Genomic DNA, 23062 nt, shown 5'->3' with positions numbered 1-23062 from the left:
TTTAAAATGTGTATATTTAGTGTGTTGCCTGTATAAGCAAGCAACAGGTATTTGTTATTTTGACAGGTATTTGAAGTGAAATACCATCCAAATGATCGCCTCTTGAACGAACGCTTCTTTAGCTCTCCTCTGACTACTGTAGATTCTGCCTGCACTTATTTCAGGAGTGAAAAAAAAAAAAATCATGTACCTGGGATTTTTCTTATCTCATGTACGCCTCTGAAAACTATGCACCTGATAATCTTGTTGATGGAAATTCCAGCTTCGTTCATCCACTCTCGTTTTTAAACCTTGAGACGACACACTTTTGACCAAACTACTCGCCGAAGTTTCTTCTTTTCACCCGTGTGAGATACATTTTGAGTGATTTATTATTGATCATCCTTGCACCGGTAGGAGTGCTGTAGTTTGTGAAACTTCACACCTAATTAACCAAAATAAACATGCGTTTGTGCTGCCGGTCCAATTTCATTACCATTTAATCTAATGACTGAACACCTCCTCTAATCTGGTGTTCTCACTAGTCACATCTGATTGTGGTCTGTCAAGCGTGTATGTAGCTAGTACTTAATTGCTCATTTCACATTCATTGGCAGATTATAAAAACATCCAATCCATATGAATTAGTGCGTTATTACATTAACTAACCACTTTTAGAAGCTGAATGTAGCTGCTTGTTTTTTTTATTAGGCGGATTTATTATGCTTTGAGTACAGGGTTAGAGGCGTTCAAATGTCTGAACAACTGTCAATGAAACACTATCAGCATCACAACTACAATTCATTAGTGAACGAAACCTTTCCATTCATGGTATTTTGGTATTATTTAGAGCATTTCTCACCTACTGAGCAGTTAAGGTTTAAGGTCCTAGCAGTGGCAGCATTGTGCTGGGATTTAAACACACGACCTACTGAGTTCTAACTTGAGAAGTCCAACATTTTAGTCAGCGAGCTACTTACCATCCTGTATAACACAATTAGAAATTTCACAAAAGCATTCCTATAGCTAACTAATTGAACATTTATATCTCAGACAGGTTTAGAAGAATCGTCAGTGAGTCGTCTCTTATCTTCGAGTGTGTTCAAGCCAAATAACGCGACTGACTGAAAACAGCTGGAATAAAAATCGCTACACAATTAAGAACACGATTATCAAGTGCAGAATTATTTAATGGCATAAAGCGGAGACGTGGCCGATATTGTATTCCGAATCCTGTTTATCATTGTCTCATGGTTTTAGGGAGGTTAGTGAAACACCGTTGTGGTGAATGGTCTCTCGGAATGTTTTACATCTGTAGATCATATGATCTGCACGAATCTCCTTTTCTACTCATTTGAGAAAGGTCAACATTGGGAAGTTTTAGCCGTACTGGGATCAGGAGAAGATGCATAAAAGGAAATTCCCATTTTCAGGGATTAATCAGTGTAGGTGCTCACTAAAGGCATATTATTATTTATATTTTTTTCTTGTTTTTCACCGGATCATTACCGTACTCTGTTCTCATCACTTTCGTGTCGATTGTTTTGTTGTTGTTGTTGTTTGTCTTTTAACGCTCGACAAACTTATCACCATCCATATTAGCTCTTCCCTTACACTACAGCACTTCTGTTTCTCAGTGCAGGGACATGATTGTGCTGCAGGCTGTATTTTAGTCGGTTAGTGCTGTAAATGTGTTACACTGCAGCTCTCATGACTGATATTACACAAACAAAGAGCACGTCAATGCTGACCACAACCAAACAACAGCTCAGCTGAGTTTCCTCACAGCTGTTTTTCCATTCAGCTTATGACAATAGCATCGTTCTTGACAAGATTTTCTTAAGAAAGAGATGGATTTTATTATTTTGCTGTGTGTGTGTGTGTGTGTGTGTGTGTGTGTGGCTGCAACTATATTGATAACCGATTAATCCGATTATATTTTCCGATTAATCAGATAAAAAAAACTCGTTTTTTAAAAATGTTGTTTTGCTCACTATAACTATGTAAAACCCTAATTCAGGGTATTTGTTTATATAAAAAAAAAAAAAATTACGTGTGTATAAATAGGAGTGTAACGGTACATGTATATACATATAAAATATATAACATAAAATGCTTCGTTTGTGGTCTATAAAAATACCGCAGTAGATTATCATTTTGGGAAAAGAACCTCTAACCACAGCACAGCCGATGTTACTTGAGAAATTAAAAGACTATTAATGTACTTCCCCAGTGTTGGTGTCTTTCTCTCATAAGGGCGTGAGAAATGCTGACCTTTTTAATTACTGCAGAAAAAGTTTGAAAAAGAAAATCATGTGAAGAGCCACGTGCTCGAGTGATGCCAACGTGAGTCATAATATTCTCAGTGGTCCGTGTTTATCCACAAGGGCTTTATTTAACCTAATGGGAGTTTTTGTTTAACCTCAGTCTAAGCATCGCTTTCAGTAGTATTTCCCTCTCATCATTACAGTGCACTTTAAGATCTAGAGTTTCCGATCTTGTTTACACATTAGCCAGCAATCTGTGCGTGTGAACACAAAAACGAGGATTTTTTTTGTCTAGTGCTGTTTCCACCGAACGTCTATATCAGTTATTTTTCAAAGCTTCTTAAATAATAAAATCTATATTAGTAAAAGCAAATGGTGCTACTGCCTCCCACTGCTGGAAAATGATCTAATTTTAGCCACAAGGGAACTCCTACAGACTCGCATCGGGACAGGTGAGAGTGAGGCGTGACTGAACGTAGCCACAACCCTGAGAGATGAAAGAGGAAGTTTCTCAGGTCGGCGTTCTCGCGAGGCCCACGGAGGCATGACAAAGTTACCAGAACTGATTTGAATAGCGTGCATGCAGTTGTTCAGACTGCAGGTTCCTTGTAGAGGGAAACAAATAGCATTTGGATTGTGATTGCATGATCAGCTGAAAGATGCTTCTCTCTGAAGGTAAATTTTGTTGAATCGTCATTTTCTGTACAGTGCCATTGGTTTTACGTCAATTGCTGAAACTTCTGTTTTGTGAAAACCTGTTGTTTTTCTCTCTCACGAGGTGCTAATTACGGCATGTCATGTATTACGGCTATTTCCTGATGATTGACGGGTGATTCATATTGAGAAGCCTTTAATGTTTTGCCACTTCAACCCATTCTGTTTAGTATTTCCTTGTGTAGCAGGCCAGAGCAAGCAGCACTTTGATTAGTCACTCGAAATCCCCTGCTGTTTGTTTCCATTTTAACCAGACACGGGTAACATTTACATTCTCTGAATTAAAGCCAGTCAGTAGGTTATAGCTGTGTCTGGCTGAGCTGTTTTGTTTAGACAAGTCCTCTAGCTTTCCATTTAACCTGTTCCTGTGCTGACTTCTCTCTTCTTTTGCAGGTTATGTATTCAGCACTGTGTGCTCTGTGTTCACGATGCCTGAAGAAATTTAAAACCACCGTTCAGAAGAGTCTTTTTGATTCCTGTGGAATCTATATGACATTTGGCCCTTCTATTCGTTTTTAACAAAAACGTCCCCACGTCTGCGAGCGCGTGGATACCTTGCTTACTGGAGACGCCCCTTTTCCTTCGACGATGCCCGTACAAGCGCCGCAATGGACCGAGTTTCTGTTGTGTCCTATCTGCACACAGACGTTCGAGGAGAATGTACGCAAGCCCATCAGCCTGGGCTGCGGACACACTGTCTGCAAGATGTGCCTGAACAAGCTGCACCGCAAAGCCTGCCCTTTCGACCAGACCACCATCAGCGCAGACATCGAGTTGCTCCCCGTCAACACGGCGCTGCTGCAGCTCGTCTGCCCTCAGGTCAGTCACTTCCTGCTCCAAGCTTGGGTTAGAACGCTGTCGTAATAAATTACGCAAACTTCACTTCCTGTGTTTTCCATGTAAACTTTTTTTTATGTAGTGTAGTGGCCCTGATTTGAAGGCAGATGTGAAAATATTGTGCATTACTTATTTTAAACATTTTCGACAAACCTGCCGTCTGTAGTTGGAAAGAAGCCAAACAAACTTCTATTTTGTTTTAGCCCAGCAGCGCTGCATACCGTCAAGGTATTTGGGTCTGTTTTTGGCTTGGTACGCCACATTTCCTCACAACCTCACCCAGTAGATAAAATCGATATGAGAAATACTAGCTGTGAAGATTTGGGACGATCGATGAGTTCTCGTAGTTGATGCCCATCAGGCTGGAACATGTAAACGTCTGTCGGAAGCCAACGTTCTTGCAGATTGAAGAAAATTAAGGGATGCATGTACACGTGTTGCGGTTATTCCATCGACCAACAGCACAATGCGAAATGTGTTTGAAGATACATGGCAAGAGCTTAAGTCAATGTTCATATTGGACATCAGAAAGAAGGGGAAAAATTTATTTCTGGCAAGTAATATTAAATTTTCTATCGGAAGTTTTGTATTAGTCTATTAATCATTCGGTTCTTGCAAAAATTTGTTCTTGGAAAAATTTTCAGCCAATTTTAGTCTCTGGATTAGAGATGATCTGAATCTTCTTGCACTCGAGAAGATTCGATTCTCCACTAACGGCTGAAGTGAAATCTTTTCTTTATTTGGCAGCCAGTGCCGACATGCATAGAGCAAATAGATCCAAATATAATATTTGCTGTGTTTGACTTTGCTGTTTTAATTTCTTTTGCCACTCTTTCTGTCCTTCTTATGTTTTTGCTATGTAAAGAGTGTGCATGATATAATGTGCAATTCTGGTGCAGGAGATTATTGTTGTTATATAAAATACTGTATCTAATAAAAAAGGCAAAAAAGAGAAGCAGGGGGAGGATCATTTAAGCCATGGTAACTAAAGACATTTTAACTAGCAGCTACTGCTGACCGGAGGATATACATTTAGTTGGATGTTATTTAGGCTGCATGAGTGGATTATGGCATATTGTCCATAAGGATTTCTGAAAATCCAAAGAAAAGCTGTTCTCAAATATAAGAGGGCTAATGCATGATATAAGCTGTATTATGTATAAACTAGAATAACATTTGCATAGAATTATATTAGAAGAATTATATTCATTGTCTATCAAGATTTGTTTTTGTTTTGTTTTCCTATCTGTTTCCAATTCTGCATTATATTCACTGACTGGAAGGAAACAAATGATTCGGATAGCTTGGACCATTCTCTCTCTCTCTCTCTCTCTCTCTCTCTCTCTCTCTCTCTCTCATTCTCATATATATATATATATATATATATATATATATATATATATATATATATAGCAAGCAAGCTATCTGAATGTGTGTATATGTAATACAGATGTGAGTAATGTTGACGTGCAGGTCATGAAAAACAGTAGTGAAGATAGAAGATGGGCGGGGCCAGCTTGTTTTTCAGCTGCTTACCGGTGTGTCAAATTTCACAAGAATAAATTGTGGTTGGTCTGGTTAGACTGAAAGAGGTGTGTGTGTGTGTGTGTGTGTGTGTGTGTGTGTGCATTTATATTCTGCTTAGTCACCAGGGTCATATTAGTTCATATAGTCCTTTTTAGAATGATTTGCTTCCCTGGAAATAGCAAAAAAAAAAAAAACACACTTGGACTTTTCAATGTGCCAGTAAAAGAAATTATGAAACCGTTAAACTTTGGGCTCGACACTCCCCTAGACATCACAAGTAAGTAGTGCAGTTTTGAGAGAGTGTGATATAATTTTTATATATATACTTTTTCCTTTTTCTTTTGTGCAGGTACCCAAGTCTCAGCCAGTCACCTTAGTGAAAGGTGCAGAGGACATCAAGCATTACGATGAAGCACGAACGTGTGTGGAGGATCTTGCTCTCTACCTCAAACCCCTCAGCAACACCCGAGGTCTCTATGTACATTCCAGTTTCGCACAAAGTTTTTATTTGATTTCTTCTGTAGAATAATAAACCGTTCCCATAAACTGCCATTACACAATTACAAAAGCAGACATCCACTTTTACACAATCAAATAAATCTGGAATAAATGATCGTTGTTACATGCCTGAATTTTTTCTCAATGTAGTGGCGTAACTCTTTCTGAAACATTTTATAATCTTTCTAAGTAATTTTAAAGGAAATGGTCAATTAAAGCTTTTGCTGATCGCAATTCTGGTCCAGGAAGAGCTTTAAAAAATTAAACACTGAGTAATCGTGTCACAAGTGGAAAGTTCTGAACATGACCGATAGAGTGGTAGTGAGTGAACGAGGATCTGCATTAGTGATAATAAATTAGTCTTAATTGGGGATAAAGTTTGCTAATGATTGACTCTATAACACAAAGTTATTAGAATATGTTTTTGCGGCTCACACAGCGGATCATCAGTCTCCAAACCCCCTCTGTCCTCTTCATCTGCCTCTTTCAAATTAGCCACCTGCATGTCTTCCCTCACCACATCCATAAACCTCCTCCTTGGTCTTCCTCTTTTCCTCCTTCCTGTTGGCTCCATCCTCAGCATTCTCCTACTGATATACCCCATGTTCCTCCTCTGCACATGTCCAAACTAATCAATTGGGCCTCCCTCACCTTGTCTCCAAAACCTCCTACATACATGTTCCCTCTAATAAACTAATTTCTAATTCTGTCCATCTTCAGCTCTGCTACCTCCAGCTCCACCTCCTGTCTTTTACTCAACCCATTGTCTCTAAACCATAACACATAGCAGGTCTCGCCACAGTCCGATAAAATTTCACTCTTGCAGAAACCCTTCTATCATGTGATTTCAGGACTTCTGCTATATAAATTGCATCAGCATGCTGTATGAATTATATTGTGGCCCAAATAAAGGAGTGGTTTTTTTTCTTCTCTCAACCAGATTGCAAGGCATGCAAAGGAAAAATATGGAAGTTTACTGGTTTTACCTAATTTTCCTCTCTCTCTCTCTCTCTCTCTCTCTCTCTCTCTCTCTGTGTCTGTGTCTGTGTCTGTCTGTCTGTCTGTCTGTAGGTGCAGGGCTTGGCACTGCGAGTCAGAGTGTCCTCAGCAGACCAATGCAGAGGAAGCTGGTGACCCTGGTGCACTGCCAACTAGTAGAAGAGGAGGGTCGTATTCGCGCCATGCGTGCCGCCCGCTCTCTAGGGGAGCGTACAGTTACTGAGCTCATCCTGCAACACCAAAACCCCCAGCAGCTCTCTTCCAACCTGTGGGCTGCTGTGCGAGCACGGGGCTGCCAGTTCCTCGGCCCTGGTAATGTCTTTTTCCCTTCGTTTCCCCCTGAATTCTTTGTTAGCTCGGTCAGAATAATATTTGTATGATGTGTAAACTGTAGACAATACTGGTTTAACAATTTCTGGTGCAGTTTATAAACAGCAGAATCGGCAGTTTCTTGAAGACTTAAATCTGTAGACCTTTAGTCTACTTGTAATTGAAATAAGAAAATCCCCAATTAGCTGTGTGTGTGTGTGTGTGTGTGTGTGTGGGGGGGGGGGGGGGGGGTCACATTGTGACCCGAATTGTAGTACGATTGTTTCCGATCATCTCGCTCTCCTCTGATTTCCACAGCCATGCAGGAGGAGGCTCTGAAGTTAGTGCTGCTGGCTTTGGAGGATGGTTCGCCTCTGTCCCGCAAGGTTCTGGTTTTGTTTGTTGTCCAGAGGCTTGAGCCACGATTTCCTCAGGCCTCTAAAACCAGTATCGGCCATGTCGTCCAGCTGCTGTACAGAGCCTCGTGTTTTAAGGTAAATAGACTTTAGGAGCTTATATGACATTTCTCACTTCTGATTGGTTAGAAGCTTTTTTGTAATAGCAGCTCTGACAGTAGAATCCCCCCTCTAATCCTTCCATCCAGGTGACAAAGCGAGACGAGGACTCGTCCCTGATGCAGCTAAAGGAAGAGTTCAGGACTTACGAGGCCCTGCGAAGAGAGCACGACTCCCAGATCGTCCAGATAGCCATGGAGGGAGGCCTGCGCATTGCTCCTGACCAGTGGTCCTCTCTGCTCTATGGGGATCAGTCCCACAAGTCCCACATGCAGTCCATTATTGATAAGGTAGGATTAGCATGCATCACAGGAACTCCGCACACTTTATCAACTACAGTACAGAGCTAAAAAAAAAAAATTAAAATAGAATACAAATTATCACCTGATGTTTGCCGTGGCCCAGAAGTCATGAGATTTACGCTTTGTTAACTGAGGGAAATGAAGTGGATCACTCACATAAAGGATTGGGGGGCAGTTTTTGTTTTTGCACGATTCAGCGATTCCTTTTGCGTAGCCGAGAGAAAAAGAACTGCTTTTCATGCACCTTTTGATGTCATCTGTCACTGTCTTTCTTTCTTGCTTATATTTGGATAGGAGTCAAGGATGCATGTGGCGAAAGTGAAAAATATTTAATAATTGTTATAAATTGAATAAGATTTTTACATAATGGGATTTACATTTTCTTAATATATTTTGGCAGATAATTTTGCTTTTTGACAAAACTTACAATAATTGAAGTTTTAGAATCATTGTAATCATTGAATAACCCCACAGGAAACGCTATGATAGAAGGGGTTTCAGCATCAGTAAGGAATGGGACAGAGACACAGGAGCAGCCCATTTACCATAGTGATGTGTAGGAAGATGACCCTTGAAGAACATGGCTCAGTGTCATAGGGCTGTCCCTAAATTTATACTTTAAGATAAATTGCTGCTCACTACGGTGGAGTCAAGCTGGTTCAGGTATAGTTGGCAATAGATAAGTTGGCCTAAATTGACAAAATTTGCCAGAATTCTAATTACAATTGGAGGGTTTATATAATATATATATATATATATATATATATATATATATATATATATATATATATATATATATATATATATATATATATATATATATATGCGCTTTATGTGCCTTTTTCTGTTTGCTTAGAGGCATTTGTAAACTGCAGTGCTAAAGTTCAGCAGGTATAAAAATAGCTATTTAACACCTTTTCTGTCTTTTTTCACCAAATTATAGTGTTTCATCGATTGCAGTATCCTCGTCATATCTGTAAATCTAAACACAGAATAGGAGGAAAATTGCTTTAATTTGAATATTTTATGATTAAAATCATTGTAATTATTGTAACAGATTTAGACCTTTATATGTTGTGTGTATTCAATGTTATATAGCAAGAAATAAGGTTCTTATGAGTGCGTTCCTTTGATTTTTAACATAAATGATTTTAAAAAGAGTCTAAAGCAGCAATGGTTATGATAAAATCACTATAAACACATACACTCAAGAGTGTGTGTGTCTAGCCTGTTTGTAGTCTACACCATTAGAGTATTACTTGCTCAGAACAATGGCTTAATTATAACTGTTATTGAAGTTCAGTTTCAGTTGAGTGTATATCGGGGATTTTATAATGTTACTCATCGCATTTTAAAACTGGGACTATCGGTTTCATAAAGATCTATTTATACTCTCTGACCTTAAATTACAATGGGGAAGTGGCATGGTATGATTGCATAGTTAATAATATAATTGTCAATCCTGTTCTAGAGATTTATGATTCCAATGCATGTTATTGTATAATACAGTATTTGTCATGCTATTGGAAGTATTGGTATTTATTTATTTATTTTGTATTTCTCCTCAGTTGCAGACTCCAGCCTCTTTTGCTCAGAGTGTACAGGAGCTCACTATTGCCCTGCAGAGAACAGGAGACCCGGCTAACCTCAATCGCCTCAGACCCCATTTAGAACTGCTGGCCGACATTGACCCGAGCCCAGGTCCGTGTTCATACGTAGATTACACAAGTGCAAAACATGAAGAACCAGACAATGATTTTACTTAATCTGGTTTGATAAAAGGGCAGGGAGGGGGACTAAATTGAAATTATGAACATTGCTGTCTCTGAACGGGAGAGCAAAGAAACAATTGGTCTCATGCGGAAATATGTAAAAAAAAAAAAAAAATAATCAACAATAATATGGTGCGATGAAGCAGGGTTCCTGTTACCACCCAATAAACCCCCAGAAGAGTTTTATTCCTCTTAGATCAGAGCAGTTTGCCATTGACATTTAAAAAATGTTTTTTAATACTTAGCATTTATAGGAACATTTAATAATGAACATCGCCAAAACTATTTTTTTTTACTTGTATAAAGAACATGTTGTGTTCTTGGAGCATTTGCCTAAATATGTGTGAATATGATACTAAAGAAATAATAGTTAATTAGAATGCTACCTACCACCCAAAAATAAATGTTGTACTGTTTGTTTTAGAGAAGATTTTATTACATCAAATAAATTTGCGTTCTATTTTAACTAGATGCCCCTGCCCCTACATGGGAGCAGCTGGACAAAGGGCTGGTGGCTGTAAAAACAGTGGTGCATGGTCTTGTGGACTTTATCCAGAACCACAGCAAGAAGGCAGGAGATCCACAACAGGTTTGTAAATCTTCCTATGGTTCAGATTCCAGATTGATAAGCAGTAAACTAATCCCCTGTGGTCCTCTGATATTCTCACCAACACTGAAAGATCTCTAAAACTGGGTTTCACGTCTTCCTAGGCTCCTCAGCACAGCAAGTACAAGACTTACATGTGTAGAGACATGAAGCAGAAGGGAGGGTGTCCCAGAGGAGCCAGCTGCACTTTTGCCCACTCACAGGAGGAACTGGAAAAGTGAGTGTCTCCTCCTTGTTCGCTGTCTCCATTCACATTTAGTGGGGTCAGATTTATTCAGGTTTTTTTCGTCCTAACCTCAGGTTCCGAAAAATGAACAAGCGGCTGCCTTTGAGGAAGCCCCTCAGCCAGTCGCTGACCCAACTCAATGACATGGACGTAGCTTGCAGCCAAGGCCTACTGTCGGATGAGGGATTAGGCGTGGAGGGTCTTGCTCACAAACCGTCCATGGTTTCCAATGGCATTCTCCCAGTGCCACCTGGATCAGAGCTCTCGCATTTGGTCTCCCGTGGATCAGCTGCAGCCTACGACATGGCACGCAAGCTGGGAAAAGCAGACACGGGGAGCCTCAGCGCTCCTGAATCACCACCAGACTCGTAAGTGGGAAAATACTTATTAGATCGCTCACTGGTGTTGACCGCATGCGGCTACAGTTAATGTGAAAGGTTGCAGCATGTAAAAAGAAAAAATGCAAATGAACTGTTTATTTCTGTCTCTTTGTTATTTGCAGACTGGACTCCATTCCTAAAGTGATGTCCTCAGTGACTCACTCTAGAATGCAGAGAGAGAATCTGGCTGGACGCGCAATGTCTGCTGTCTCCAGAGTTCCCCAGATGCCACTGTATTCTCCACATCCACCCGAGGCATATTACTCAGAGTCCCGAGTACCACCTCCTGCTTCCCAGTTCGAGTCCTCTCAGTATCCTACTGGTAAACTCTTACTCTTTTTGTCACTGCATCATTTGTCTCTGTTTAGACATGACCCAAAGCAGCCATGAAAAAGCTGAAATGTACAGGTTCCTCTTTAATCTGTGTTTATATTTATTACGTATACTTTGACAGAATCATATTGAAATCACTACCTCTTTTTGATATATGAAAAAAAAAAGAGGGAAATAATAGGAAGGAAGAGAGAGAGATATTTTTAGCTCCGTAGAAAAATTCAGGAACACGCACTGCTGTGATATTAAAACGTTCGTTGAAAAAAATCTACTAGAGAAATTTATATTTTGTAGAGGAAAATAACTTATTTCGTGAGAAGGAACAAAATCTATAACTCTAATGAAGGAAGAGCAACAGTGGGCTTTACATGTAAACAACAAATAAAACAATTAATTGACAGCAAAACAGAAATGAACACACGGGACAATTAATCAGTGAAGAGTAAAATAATATAATGCCATAATATTTAATTACCGCAATTCTTTACACAAAAACGTTTTTATCTTTTGGGTGAAATTAAAAATGTGTTTCGGATTGTAGAGAAATTGTGTAAAAGTTGTCATGCGAATAAAAATTTTTTTTTTCCCCCCCTTTTCTTTTTATAGGCAGCTCCTACGCTTATCAGCACTTGCAGCATCGCTATACTCGCCCAGTCGACCCCAGCCTGGCACCCTACCCAGACCCCTATTCTGTGCCCTATGCCCAAGAACGCCAATATCCCACTCCTCCATCTGACCCTCGCTACAGCTACCACGACAGCCGCCGCCATGCACCTTACGGAGGTCACCCCCCACTTTCTTCATACGCTCGAGATGAGCTGGGACACAGGAGTCCTGTCCCTATGGACATGCCCCCACCACCACAGGCTCCAACAGCAGGAGCATCGTCGTCCTACCTTCCAGAACCGCGGGACAGATACGGCCCTGATCACTCTGGCCACAGTAGGCCTTATAGCAGCAGGGTACAAGCTTCTTAATCCTGTAATAATTAAATATATCATGGCACAACCTGCCTACACACACACACACACACACTGCTTTTGTCACTAATCAAACAGTCATGTTTACACATAGAATGCCTACGCCAGACCTCAGCCCAGCCTGGACTACCTGCACCGTCGGAGGAAGGAAATCATGGCCCAGCTGGAGGAACGAAAAGTTGTCTCTCCTCCTCCCTTTGGATCCTCTCCAAACCTGACTCATTCTTATGACTCCGGTTATACACAAGAGGTCAGGGGGCAAAACCATGTAAGATCATTAATTTCTTCATTTAAAGAGATAATGTGCAATACGTAATGTAGAGAGACCAAAAAAACCACCATTAGATTTGAAAATTGAGACATTAGTTATTTGTATTCAAGGTGGAAAAGTTTCATTACAATGACCACCTACAGGAAACCAGTTTCATGCCGAGTCATTTGAAACGAGAAAGCTTTCGTGGTTTATAGAGTGCTTTCGGTTTCCTTCAGTTATAAAACAATGATTTTACACAACACGTACCCAAGCCGGGGTTTGAGTTCAGCTTGTTGTTACTTGTTTTATGTGTGTTGTTTGTGTTTTAAAACTGGCTATGAATCAGATTTCTCGTGTTTAACAGCAGGGATCTGTTTGGATTGAAAAATAAATAAATAAATAAACAGTGCTGAAACATGAAAATGTGCTAAATGATACGAATATATAAATTAATAAATAGAATTATTCAATTAATAAATTATAAATAATAACTATAATAGAGTGCTCTCCACGCATCGCACAGTCTCACGTGTAAAAAAAAAAAAAAACATGTCGGTTCCGATAGTTCCGGCAATCAACTATCTGTGCAGATTAATCGGCAAAATCCAATCAATCGGTCGACCTCTATTTGTCTATCTTACATGTTTTCTTTCTTAATAAACTGTATTTGTTGCTGTAAATGCTCAACAGTATATGGGCGAAAATCCTCCAGTGTTCCAGAACGTCAGAGAACCGGAATACGCGCCTTCGTATTCACCATGGTCATGCGACACGTTTGTTCCCTACATCGGCACCAAGGATATGAAGTCCAAAGATTGCGAGGCCACGGGCTACATGGAGATGGTAGGCTGGCTTTTTTTTTTTCCATCTCTGTCAAGTTTATTAAAACGTTACACTCAAAATTCGAGGGGTGTTTGTATGATGATCTGTATGTGTGAGTGCAGACACAAAAGGTTATCAGTGTTTATTCTGTTCAGTTTGTTTCCCAGGAACACACCGATGGAACAAAGGCCATCGAGAAATTCATGAGTCATATAACCTCCATGGCTGACTATAAGAGAAACTGCTTAGGAGAAAACCAAAGTACTTAAGGAAAACGTGTTTAATGTTTGGGTTTCCTTACTTACGCAGACTATAGAAAAAAGCCTGAGAGATCCAGCTCTGGAGCTGCAGCGTCGAGCAGCAGAGGTCAAAGATGATGACCCGATAATCCCTTTTGGCTCCTTGCCCACCGTCTCTCGCTTCGGAGCTATATCTCGCACATCCAAATCAGGATATCAGCCTGCTGGCCTTGTTCCGGGCCCCCCAGCCAAACACTCTGCAAACACAGGTACCCTGTAGCAGCGCTGCTCTCTGTACACACTTCCAGATTACAGCGGCGTCTATTTGTTTCTCACGTGTTATGAAGCACGTTTTACCAAATACAAACATGCACAAAATCACATAAATACACACACTTATCATTTTCTTATTTAAATAAAGCTGTTGTGATTTGTTTGCCATTTTGCCTGAGGACCCTGTAATGGCGTTCTAACGCTCTGTACCATCTCCCAGTCGATTACAGTTACGGGAATCGCGGAGGATGGAGTGAAGCCTCTTACACCCAGCACCAAACCATGCCATCTCAGGGACACTTCAGCGAGCGGTAAGGGGCCTGTTATTCCCACAGCACAGTTCATCATAGAGCCTTTCCAACTGTACCTTCTGCTTTTACTGCTTTTACTGACATTTATAAAATGTCATTTCTTATGGTTCCAGTCTGCCCCCTGCTGCCCAGGAGAGGGAACAGCTAAAAATGGAGCTCCAGCAGGTCAACCAACAGATTACCCAGCAGACTCGCTGTATGGAGGTGAGCTCATGGAGAATTAGCCGCAGTTGTCTTGATAGAAGCGTGGTGTGTGTTTTAATAGAACTACTAGATTAGATTTTATTAGTATTGATATCGCTGGTGTCTGTTTGATCCCATCAAGTCATTGGTAAGATTAGGTATTGACACGAGTAATTTACATTTACGGCATTTGGCAGACGCCCTCATCCAGATCAACTTGCTTTCATCTCATATATACAACTGAGCAGCTATGGGGTTAAGGGCCTTACTCAGGGGCCCAGGAGTGTCAGCTTAGTGTGGCTGGGATTTGAAATCACGATCTTTGATCCAAAGTCTAATGCCTTAATCAATGCACTAAGCCATCACCTCCTTCACGTAATTCATAACATGGTTAATTAAATGAAGGTATAGCATGCACTGACACGTGTTAGATACTTTATGTAGGTGTATAGTATATGGGTGGTTGCAGCTTGGATTATTGCAACCAGCCATATAATATCTGTTCATGAATCCACATACTGTAGTTGAATCTCCTATAAAGGAAAATGAGCTGGATGGTAGTTGCTCCTGCTAGCAAGTTGTATACGGTTAAATCTGTCAAGAGGTTTACAAGTATAAGGCTACACGTTTCTCCAGGCTATACGTTTCTCTTCTCTGTGGGGATTTTGTGTTAATGCATGTAACTACCTCTTTTACATGCCATATCTTCTATCGCACACCAAAGATTTTTCTTGACTGGTTGGTACAGAGATAAAGAATCCCCCACCCCCCCCAACCCACACATACACACCCCACACACACAACCCAACACACACACACACACATTCAGCTTGGTCTTGGCTTTTATTATTTATTAGAGGTGTTTTACTGGTTTCTTCTTTTTTTTCTAGAGGGAACCAGGTTCAGCAGGTGTTCCAGTGGAGTGGTCAACAGCTAGTGTTTCCAGCGAGCAACTGAGCTTAGAGTTGCACCAGGTGGAGAGAGAGATCGGCATGAGGACGCGCGAGATGGCCATGGTAAATTCCCACATTTCAAGAATTTTCCTCACAGGGTCAAATACAGTATTCTCTGTGGATCTGTTGAATATTATGCAGACAAATGCCTGAATTTTCTTCTCTAAGCAGCAAAGAGTTCAGGGTTCTTCAGACTAGTTAGTGGTTTCATAAGACATAAATAATAGTCTAAAAATGAATGAACTGTTAAACTTTGCTGATTATGAAACGATTCTTATGTATGGTGTGTATATATATATAGTTCATGTGATTGTGTAATGGTGAGTCTTGTGTGTTGTGGCACATGTGACGGATGCACCAGTGTTAATCAGGGAAAAAGATTTACATCTGCGCTTTACATGTGATATTTGTGTTGCAGGAGGCAGCCAGCATGAAGTACAAGCTGATCGCAGGAAGAGAAAACGGACAAAATGAGCACAATTTACAGCAAGAGGATCACCATCTAGCTCTCAGGTAACATCCTGGAGATGCTTCTAAACATGCACTGATCAGGCATCACATTATGACCACCTGCCTAATATTGTTGGTCAAAACAGTTCTGACTCTTCGAGCATTATTAGCATTAACTTCTTCAGCCATTTGAGTTGCAGGAGCTCACCTGTTGGATTAGACCACCTCTTTTTTTAATGATATTTCTTTATATATTTGCATTTTGATTAAATATGGCAAATAAATGCACTCGATGGGTTTAGATTTCACAGATTGCATTTTCAGCCATAAAACATTTATATTTTTCTAAAAAGGAAACAAATATGTGATGTTTATTAAGTATTGCTCTTTAAGATGTTGAGGACAGAGTGGTGTGGGGGCGGATGGTCCGCTGTGGCGACCCCTGGTGGTCGCAGCCAGAAGGCAATGATGATGATTTAGTATTGCTCTTTAATGTAGAAAAAGTACTTATCTGATTAATGGATGGACTCATCGGTAAAAAACTCGATTACTAAAATAATCAATAGCTGCAGCCCAAAATACACACTAACACACACTAACAGGTACCAATCAGTGTTGTTCACTTTACCAGCCACTATGTTATGCCTGATCTGTGTATGTGTTGCTGTAACATGATTTGGTTGTTTGGATGTGGTGGATTGGTACTGGTTCTGTTAAAGTAGCTGCTGAAATGCATTTGTGTGGCTCTGCTGCCGTATTGGAATGTAAACGTCTCTGACCTGTTTTGCAGTGAGGGGTCAAACGGTTCCAGTTCTGTGGTGCAGGACTGTGGTTTGGGAAGCTCCAGCATGTCCTCCCTGACCAGCAAGACCTCCTCACTCAGCCTGTCGTCTGATCTGGTGGGCAGCAGCCCGGATCTGACCAAGAACGGAGTGGCTCACGCGTGCTCATAGTTTGTCTTATGCTAGATGCTACCTTTTATGAGCTTTATCACGCTCTCTCTCTCTCTCTCTCTCTCTCTCTCTCTCTCTCTCTCTCTCTCTCTCTCTCTCTCTCTCTCTCTCTCTCTCTCTCTCTCTCTCTCTCTCTCCCCCCCTCACATTACACTCTAGAATGTTCTCCAAGCTCACCACCAAATCATAGAGGCTGCAATACACCACCAATCACTTAACTATTGAACATATTCCACTCATATTGGGTCACTTATTCTTTTTCTTTACCACCGCAGTATTGGGATGTTGAACATTCCATATCTTCAGTGCATTCAGCTGCATTCATGACCGCTAAACAATCGAATGATCTTCAAAGTAGTACTTGCCTCGCAACATCTACAGGATATTACAGAAAATAGGAATAAGCAGTATCTGCCATATATTTTGGGTTCCTTGGTTGACGTGTTTTTTTTTGTTTGTTTTTTTGGTTTCGTAAAGGAATTTTTATTTTCTTAAAGTGTAATACTTTCACTGCCTTAACAAAAAACCAGAGCATTCAAGAAGCATTTTATGAATGTGTTTACTCGCAAATCGAAACAGTAATGTTAATTTCAATAAGGAAAAGTAATACTCGCATGTAATAGACTCCGACTACGTTCTTAGTAGTTACAATATCGTTCACGATGCTGACTTTTTAAGTTCGAAGTTTACATTCTGCACATTTCTCTCATGAATCTCCTTACAGACTCCCTATTGTGCTGCATATTCTACATAGATCGGAAACTGGCGGAGTTGATGAACATTTGCTGTTTTATAAAAAAAAAAAAAAAAAAAAAAAAAAAAACCTTCAGCACTTCTTTCAATATCCCCCCAGATTTATGTCCGAGTGATCAATGTTCAGGTGTCGTGAGTTCGCCGGGTATCTTCTCGCTGAAAACATCACTCAGGCTTCGCCCACACGTATACATTTTTTATAAAAACGTTTTGTGCCACATGAAAAAAAAAAACCCGCTGTTCAGAATGGAGAATTGTTCAAATTTCATTCTCTCTTTTTTGCACGTTATGAATGTTTCAGGTCTGGTTCTAAAAATGTCTGCCGTCCAGACATTTCAGCTCCGGTTTCTTATTTGAGGACGTTTTATTACAAGGGCGAGATTCATTTTTAAATATCGCACTATTGCGCAAAAGAGGGAGAACACGATTCGCTGTTTGTATCCCTCGCTCCAGGGATACAGCCCCGGACTGTGAACGCAGCAGTAATTCCGCTCCGGCGGTCCTTGTGCGTGAATCCTCGCGTGCGTCAAGTTGTATTTGTTAAGAACTTTGTGCCATGGTGGTATTCCCCCCACACGTTGTCGTCTTTACCACTCGGTACAGTTTTTGTTGTTGTTCCCAACGTACACGCGTTCACGCCATCACTGTTTTAGTGTCCATGTGAGTATTTAAGGAGAAAATGTGGTCGCAAAATTTTTCTTCAGAAATATTCGTATACGTGTGAACGGAGCCTCAGTCTTGTCCCCTTGATTCCTGCCAATCAGATCCCAGTCCCAGATTCTTGTCTTATTTCACACTTCCACTTCACGCTAGCTTGGTTTGAAATTTGTGACATCAAGAGCATCACCCTGACCTCGAATCTGTTCATTTCTGGAGCAAAAATGGCCAAATTCTTACTGTTATATTTGGCTATAAATATACATTTATTTTAATTTCCCAGAAGCTGAGCTTCCAAAAAATTTGCTTTTCCTCAGAGGTGGTCAGAAACAGCTAAAGCATGTGGACTGAGCCAGAAAGCCACTTATCACTTGTAGCCAATTGCACTTTTCTTTTATTATTAATACTTTTTTCCTTTTTTTTTTTTTTAAAGATCACGTGCTAACATACCTCTCAGCTTTAATGTATTTTTAACCAGGGATATTTACACGTTTCATCCTGAGGATGGAAAACAAGCCTAAGAGACAAACTGAAAGGAGACATTCTGTTTTATGAATGTTTTTATATATATGTATATGATTCAGGGAAAACTTTGATCTGCATACAGATCTTCAGAACTAGAAAAGTCATTTAAAAAAAGACTAAAGCCTTACAGTCAGGGTGCTGCTGTGGTGTGTGTTAAAGTGTTTTCTTTTGGGTTTTTATTCGTGCACACACACACACACACACTGGCTCATTTAGGACGTTTATGTTCTAGACAAATTAGAAATAAGATGCTGTTCTGATCACCTCTGACTGGAACTCAAGCAATGTCATTTATTCAAACCAATTTATTTTTTGTGTTGTTTTTAACTTCTGTGAAGTTGCTGTTGTCATTGGCATGTTAATGATTTCTCCAGGAGGCCACAGCGAGGGGTCCAGAGCCGGTGCACCTTGTACTGTCACTTTTCCTCTTTTTACTTTTTTCTCCCCCCCCCCCCCCTTCCTTTTTCTTTTCAACGCGACGTACTCCGGGGTCTGTGTGAGTCTATAAAGGAAATCGCTGCCTAATGTGAAGCACAGCGTTCATTCATTGTATGTTCATCTTTCCAGAATGTTCTGAAAGTTCGTTCTGCTGAACAGCTTTAGAGATTAAACAATTATTACGGTAAAGCGACCGGCATTATTTAACATACAAACAGCTACGAGTGGGCTTTGGAGTGTTTTTGGCGGATAAAAAAAAAAAGTCAGAACAGCATTAATCGGCTTCATGGGCTTGCAGTGTTCACAGTAAAAAAAAAAAAAAAACGGCTAAATCAAAATAGGGGGTGACCTGATAATCAGTGCCGGCTCAGCGATTTTCATCGAGCGTGATTAAAGCGGTAGAGTGAAAGATTTCAGTATAAAATAATCAGTAATCGCTGTTCAGTGTTAAAAGTATTAAATCCTGCGGTAGTGAGATCATCGATTTTACACCACGCGGTCGCCAACTCAATTCTGTGAGGAAATTGAATGCGTTCAGGCTGAAGTAAGGGCGTGGGAAGAACGTGAACTACTGAATCCTGAAACGGTTTGTAAACTTAACTCAGGAGTGGACAAATCAGGAATCGAGTCTGTGTTTGAGTGCGTTAATGGAGACTGAGAAAAACTGGTCTCTTCTCTAATGTGGCTCACTGTGATAGTGATAATGGCTACTACAACATTTTGTGAACATTTTGGGTGTGGGATCTAGTGTTAGATTTTCCAGCTTCACCGACTGATTGGCATCTTTTGCTCAAGGGCCCTGCAGTGGCAGCTTAACATCTGAGCTTCCACCTTCTGCATGCACGCCGGCTAAAAATGTCTTTGTGGAAGTTGATCGGAAATATTTGATTCATCGAACCAACAAAACGTCTACGCATAAAATAAAAAAAAACCTCATCCACTTGGGCTCGGAAAACTGATTTGTCCCCTCCTGTCCTCAATTATTTTATTTGTTTCCCATCAATCAGCAATAATGCATTTTTTCCCTGTGTGTATGTATATATATATATATATATATATTTCCAGCTGTATATATATATATATATATATATATATATATATATATGTATAATATATAAACACACACACATTAGTGTATATGTAGTAGGATGTAAGCATCACTGGAGTATTGAGTTCTTGAGACTGTGGATGTTTTGTAGCTTCAGTCCCAACACCACTTACTGTTCATGTGCACAGGTTACTTAATTACAACCACTTTCACTTTATTATCATTATTAGATAGATGGATTGAACATCATGTTCGTGTTTTTCTACACTGTCTTTAAATGGCTGTTTTAACAGCCGCAGTTCTGCGCTGCATCGTTTGACACACCTATTCGGTGTCCGATGTTCTCGAACCGTTGCCGGTATCGCCAGAGTTCATTCGGAAGCGAGACCCAGGCCATGCTGTGCAGAACGCGGGGTATTTACGCGAAACCGCTTTTCCATCACGTTGCAACGAAACCGCAGTGCCTTGCACTTTTTTTTGCGTTGCGGCGTCCGCCAGTTCGGTCGTTAATCCGTGGTACAAACCGGCTTTCTGAAAACGTTCCTCGAACCGATCGGTGTGCGGCGGCGAAAAAGGCCATCGTGCGATTTCCGAACCTGAAATAAATGTCATACTTTTGATTTGTTTTCATAGTGCGCAAAATGAAGCGAACCAAAAATGAGAATAAAATGGACGTGGTGGGCGTCCGATCTTAAAACGCATTTGTTGATTAGAAATAGGGTGATTTTTAGGATTGAAAAAAAAAGAACATAACAAACCATCACAAATATCAGCCAAGCATGAAAAAAAAAAACATAGTCTGTGCTAAATGACTGGGTAATTATGTAAACGTGTATAAATGATTTTCATATCGTTTTTTTTTTTTTTTTTTTTTTCGGATGCTTTTGCGTGCGTGCGTTTGTATTATTTTGTTGTTGTTTGTTTTTGTCGTGGAAGAATTCGAGACTGGTTAGAATTTGTTTCCTTACATGAAACGCAGTGATGAATTAGTCTCTTTCACTCTGAAGGGCTTCAGTTACTGACCTGCTGAAGGAATTGATCAGTCATTTAAAAACTGTTCAGCTGGTTATCTATTGTTGCAAAGCAACTTCTACATTCAGCCTCCCATCAGGCACTGGGAGAAACACCATACGTGTAAAAGCAGGGGGAAGGGGGTGGGGGAGGGGGGACACACCGTGTTTACCCATCAACCCAAAAAGTGTCACGTCTTAAATCCACCCAGTGAAACATCTCGTTTCCTGTGGAGAAATGTAAATGTCGATCGCATCGTGTGTTTTCATTCAGAACATTATTTTTTTTTTTTATTTGTGATCGTGATTTGTTTCAGATTCGTGTACAGTGACGCAAACTGATGTACAGAATATTTTACACTCTGTTTCTGATAGAGTGGGAGGGGCTTCCATGTGGACCAATGAGCGAGTGTTAAACAGGAAGTCATGTGAGGAAACACTTGCTCAGAGATGCTCAGGAAAGACTCCTCACTGACACACACACAGATGCAGGTGTTAGCGTTCAGCTCATAGACATAGGATATTTCGATGATGAAAATCGATGATCATGTACGAGTCCCGATGGGAGTGTCGTTTTTGTTTTTTTCCTTTATTTTTTTTTGTTCATGCTGAACATGCTCACTGCTTGCAGTCATGTTTTGTTTTTCCTCCAGTGCATTTTGCTTTTCTTGCATTTATGCTTTTTTTTTTTTTTTTTTTTTTGTAAGTCTAACCTTGGGAACATGTAATTGCTTTTGATGATTACTCTCAGGTTGGCTCATAAAATTGCTTAAATTAAGGTACACAAACCAACTGCAACATAAGTAAGATTTAAGGGTTTTTTTAAATATATAAATATATATATTATACTCCATTAAGGAATGTTTAAAACTATTTCTCCAATGTGGATTTAGCTGTTAAACCTTTTTTTTTTTTTCTTTGTTAAAAATTCACTGTGTGAAATTTTGGATTGCATTTTTGTATAATACAATTTGCTTTTCTTCGTGGGGGAGGGGGAGGGGAAAGGGGAGGGGGTGGACTGGAAAGGCTGAATTTGATAAACCATGAAATTATTTAAAAGTGTAACTTAATGTGCAAAAAGAATTCTGTACTGGCAGGGATTGTGATTAAACCATATTGTAAACAGCTGCTTTTCGTGTCTGGGTTTTCAGCACACAGTCATTCACGCTGCAGAGATCATCCACCTCCATTAAACATGTTAATCACGTTACCACATTACACAGTACTGTTACTACAGGAGGTTATTACACCACCAACACTCTTCTTATATAATTATAAGTATGCCAATAAATTACTGTACCAGTACCACTCACTATACCAGTATCCCAATAAATTACTGTACCAGTACCACTCACTATACCAGTATCCCAATAAATTACTGTACCAGTACCACTCACTATACCAGTATCCCAATAAATTACTGTACCAGTACCACCCACTATACCAGTATCCCAATAAATTACTGTACCACTACCACTCACTATACCATTATCCCAACACATTACTGTACCAGTACCACTCATTACACCAGTATCCCGATAAATTACTGTACCACTCATTACACCAGTATCCCAATAAATTACTGTACCACTCATTACACCAGTATCCCAATAAATTACTGTACCAGTACCACTCACTATACCAGTATCCCAATAAATTACTGTACCACTCACTATACCAGTATCCCAATAAATTACTGTACCACTCACTATACCAGTATCCCAACAAATTACTGTACCACTCACTATACCAGTATCCCAACAAATTACTGTACCACTCACTATACCAGTATCCCAACAAATTACTGTACCACTACCACTCACTATACCAGTATCCCAACAAATTACTGTACCACTACCACTCACTATACCAGTATCCCAACAAATTACTGTACCACTCACTATACCAGTATCCCAACAAATTACTGTACCACTACCACTCACTATACC

At 40.1% G+C, this 23062-nt stretch overlaps 2 protein-coding genes across 4 annotated transcripts in view; one reads left to right on the top strand and one right to left on the bottom strand.

Annotated features, from left to right (window-relative positions):
• Nucleotides 1-22238, top strand: part of rc3h1a (ring finger and CCCH-type domains 1a) — a 25010-nt gene extending 2772 nt beyond the window's left edge. For 2 of the 3 annotated variants that reach the window (XM_083559046.1, XM_083559048.1), the window contains exons 2-20: nt 3354-3779; nt 5674-5794; nt 6894-7133; nt 7449-7624; nt 7735-7935; nt 9516-9648; nt 10190-10308; nt 10431-10543; nt 10627-10920; nt 11055-11254; nt 11872-12227; nt 12340-12513; nt 13189-13341; nt 13630-13828; nt 14053-14143; nt 14257-14347; nt 15217-15342; nt 15698-15792; nt 16520-22238. In XM_083559046.1, coding sequence (XP_083415172.1) covers nt 3549-3779; nt 5674-5794; nt 6894-7133; nt 7449-7624; nt 7735-7935; nt 9516-9648; nt 10190-10308; nt 10431-10543; nt 10627-10920; nt 11055-11254; nt 11872-12227; nt 12340-12513; nt 13189-13341; nt 13630-13828; nt 14053-14143; nt 14257-14347; nt 15217-15342; nt 15698-15792; nt 16520-16682 — 3276 coding nt within the window. In that variant the 5' untranslated portion in view covers nt 3354-3548 and the 3' untranslated portion in view covers nt 16683-22238. Of the gene's footprint in view, nt 1-2103; nt 2922-3353; nt 3780-5673; nt 5795-6893; nt 7134-7448; nt 7625-7734; nt 7936-9515; nt 9649-10189; nt 10309-10430; nt 10544-10626; nt 10921-11054; nt 11255-11871; nt 12228-12339; nt 12514-13188; nt 13342-13629; nt 13829-14052; nt 14144-14256; nt 14348-15216; nt 15343-15697; nt 15793-16519 lie in introns of those variants that run through there. The other variant, XM_083559047.1, reaches the window with a different exon arrangement.
• The window catches only part of LOC310736198 (uncharacterized protein), a gene marked incomplete at its 5' end in the record, with an annotated part of 6876 nt that continues 5205 nt past the window's right edge, over nt 21392-23062 (bottom strand). Inside the window, one exon of the mRNA XM_083559570.1 lies at nt 21392-22817. Coding sequence (XP_083415696.1) covers nt 22807-22817 — 11 coding nt within the window. The 3' untranslated portion in view covers nt 21392-22806. The remainder of the gene's footprint in view (nt 22818-23062) is intronic.

The sequence above is a fragment of the Silurus aristotelis genome (genome assembly GCF_946808225.1).
Source record: "Silurus aristotelis genome assembly, chromosome: 13".
NCBI classification, from domain to species: Eukaryota; Metazoa; Chordata; class Actinopteri; order Siluriformes; family Siluridae; genus Silurus; species Silurus aristotelis.
This window is presented reverse-complemented; position numbering and strand designations above follow the sequence as displayed.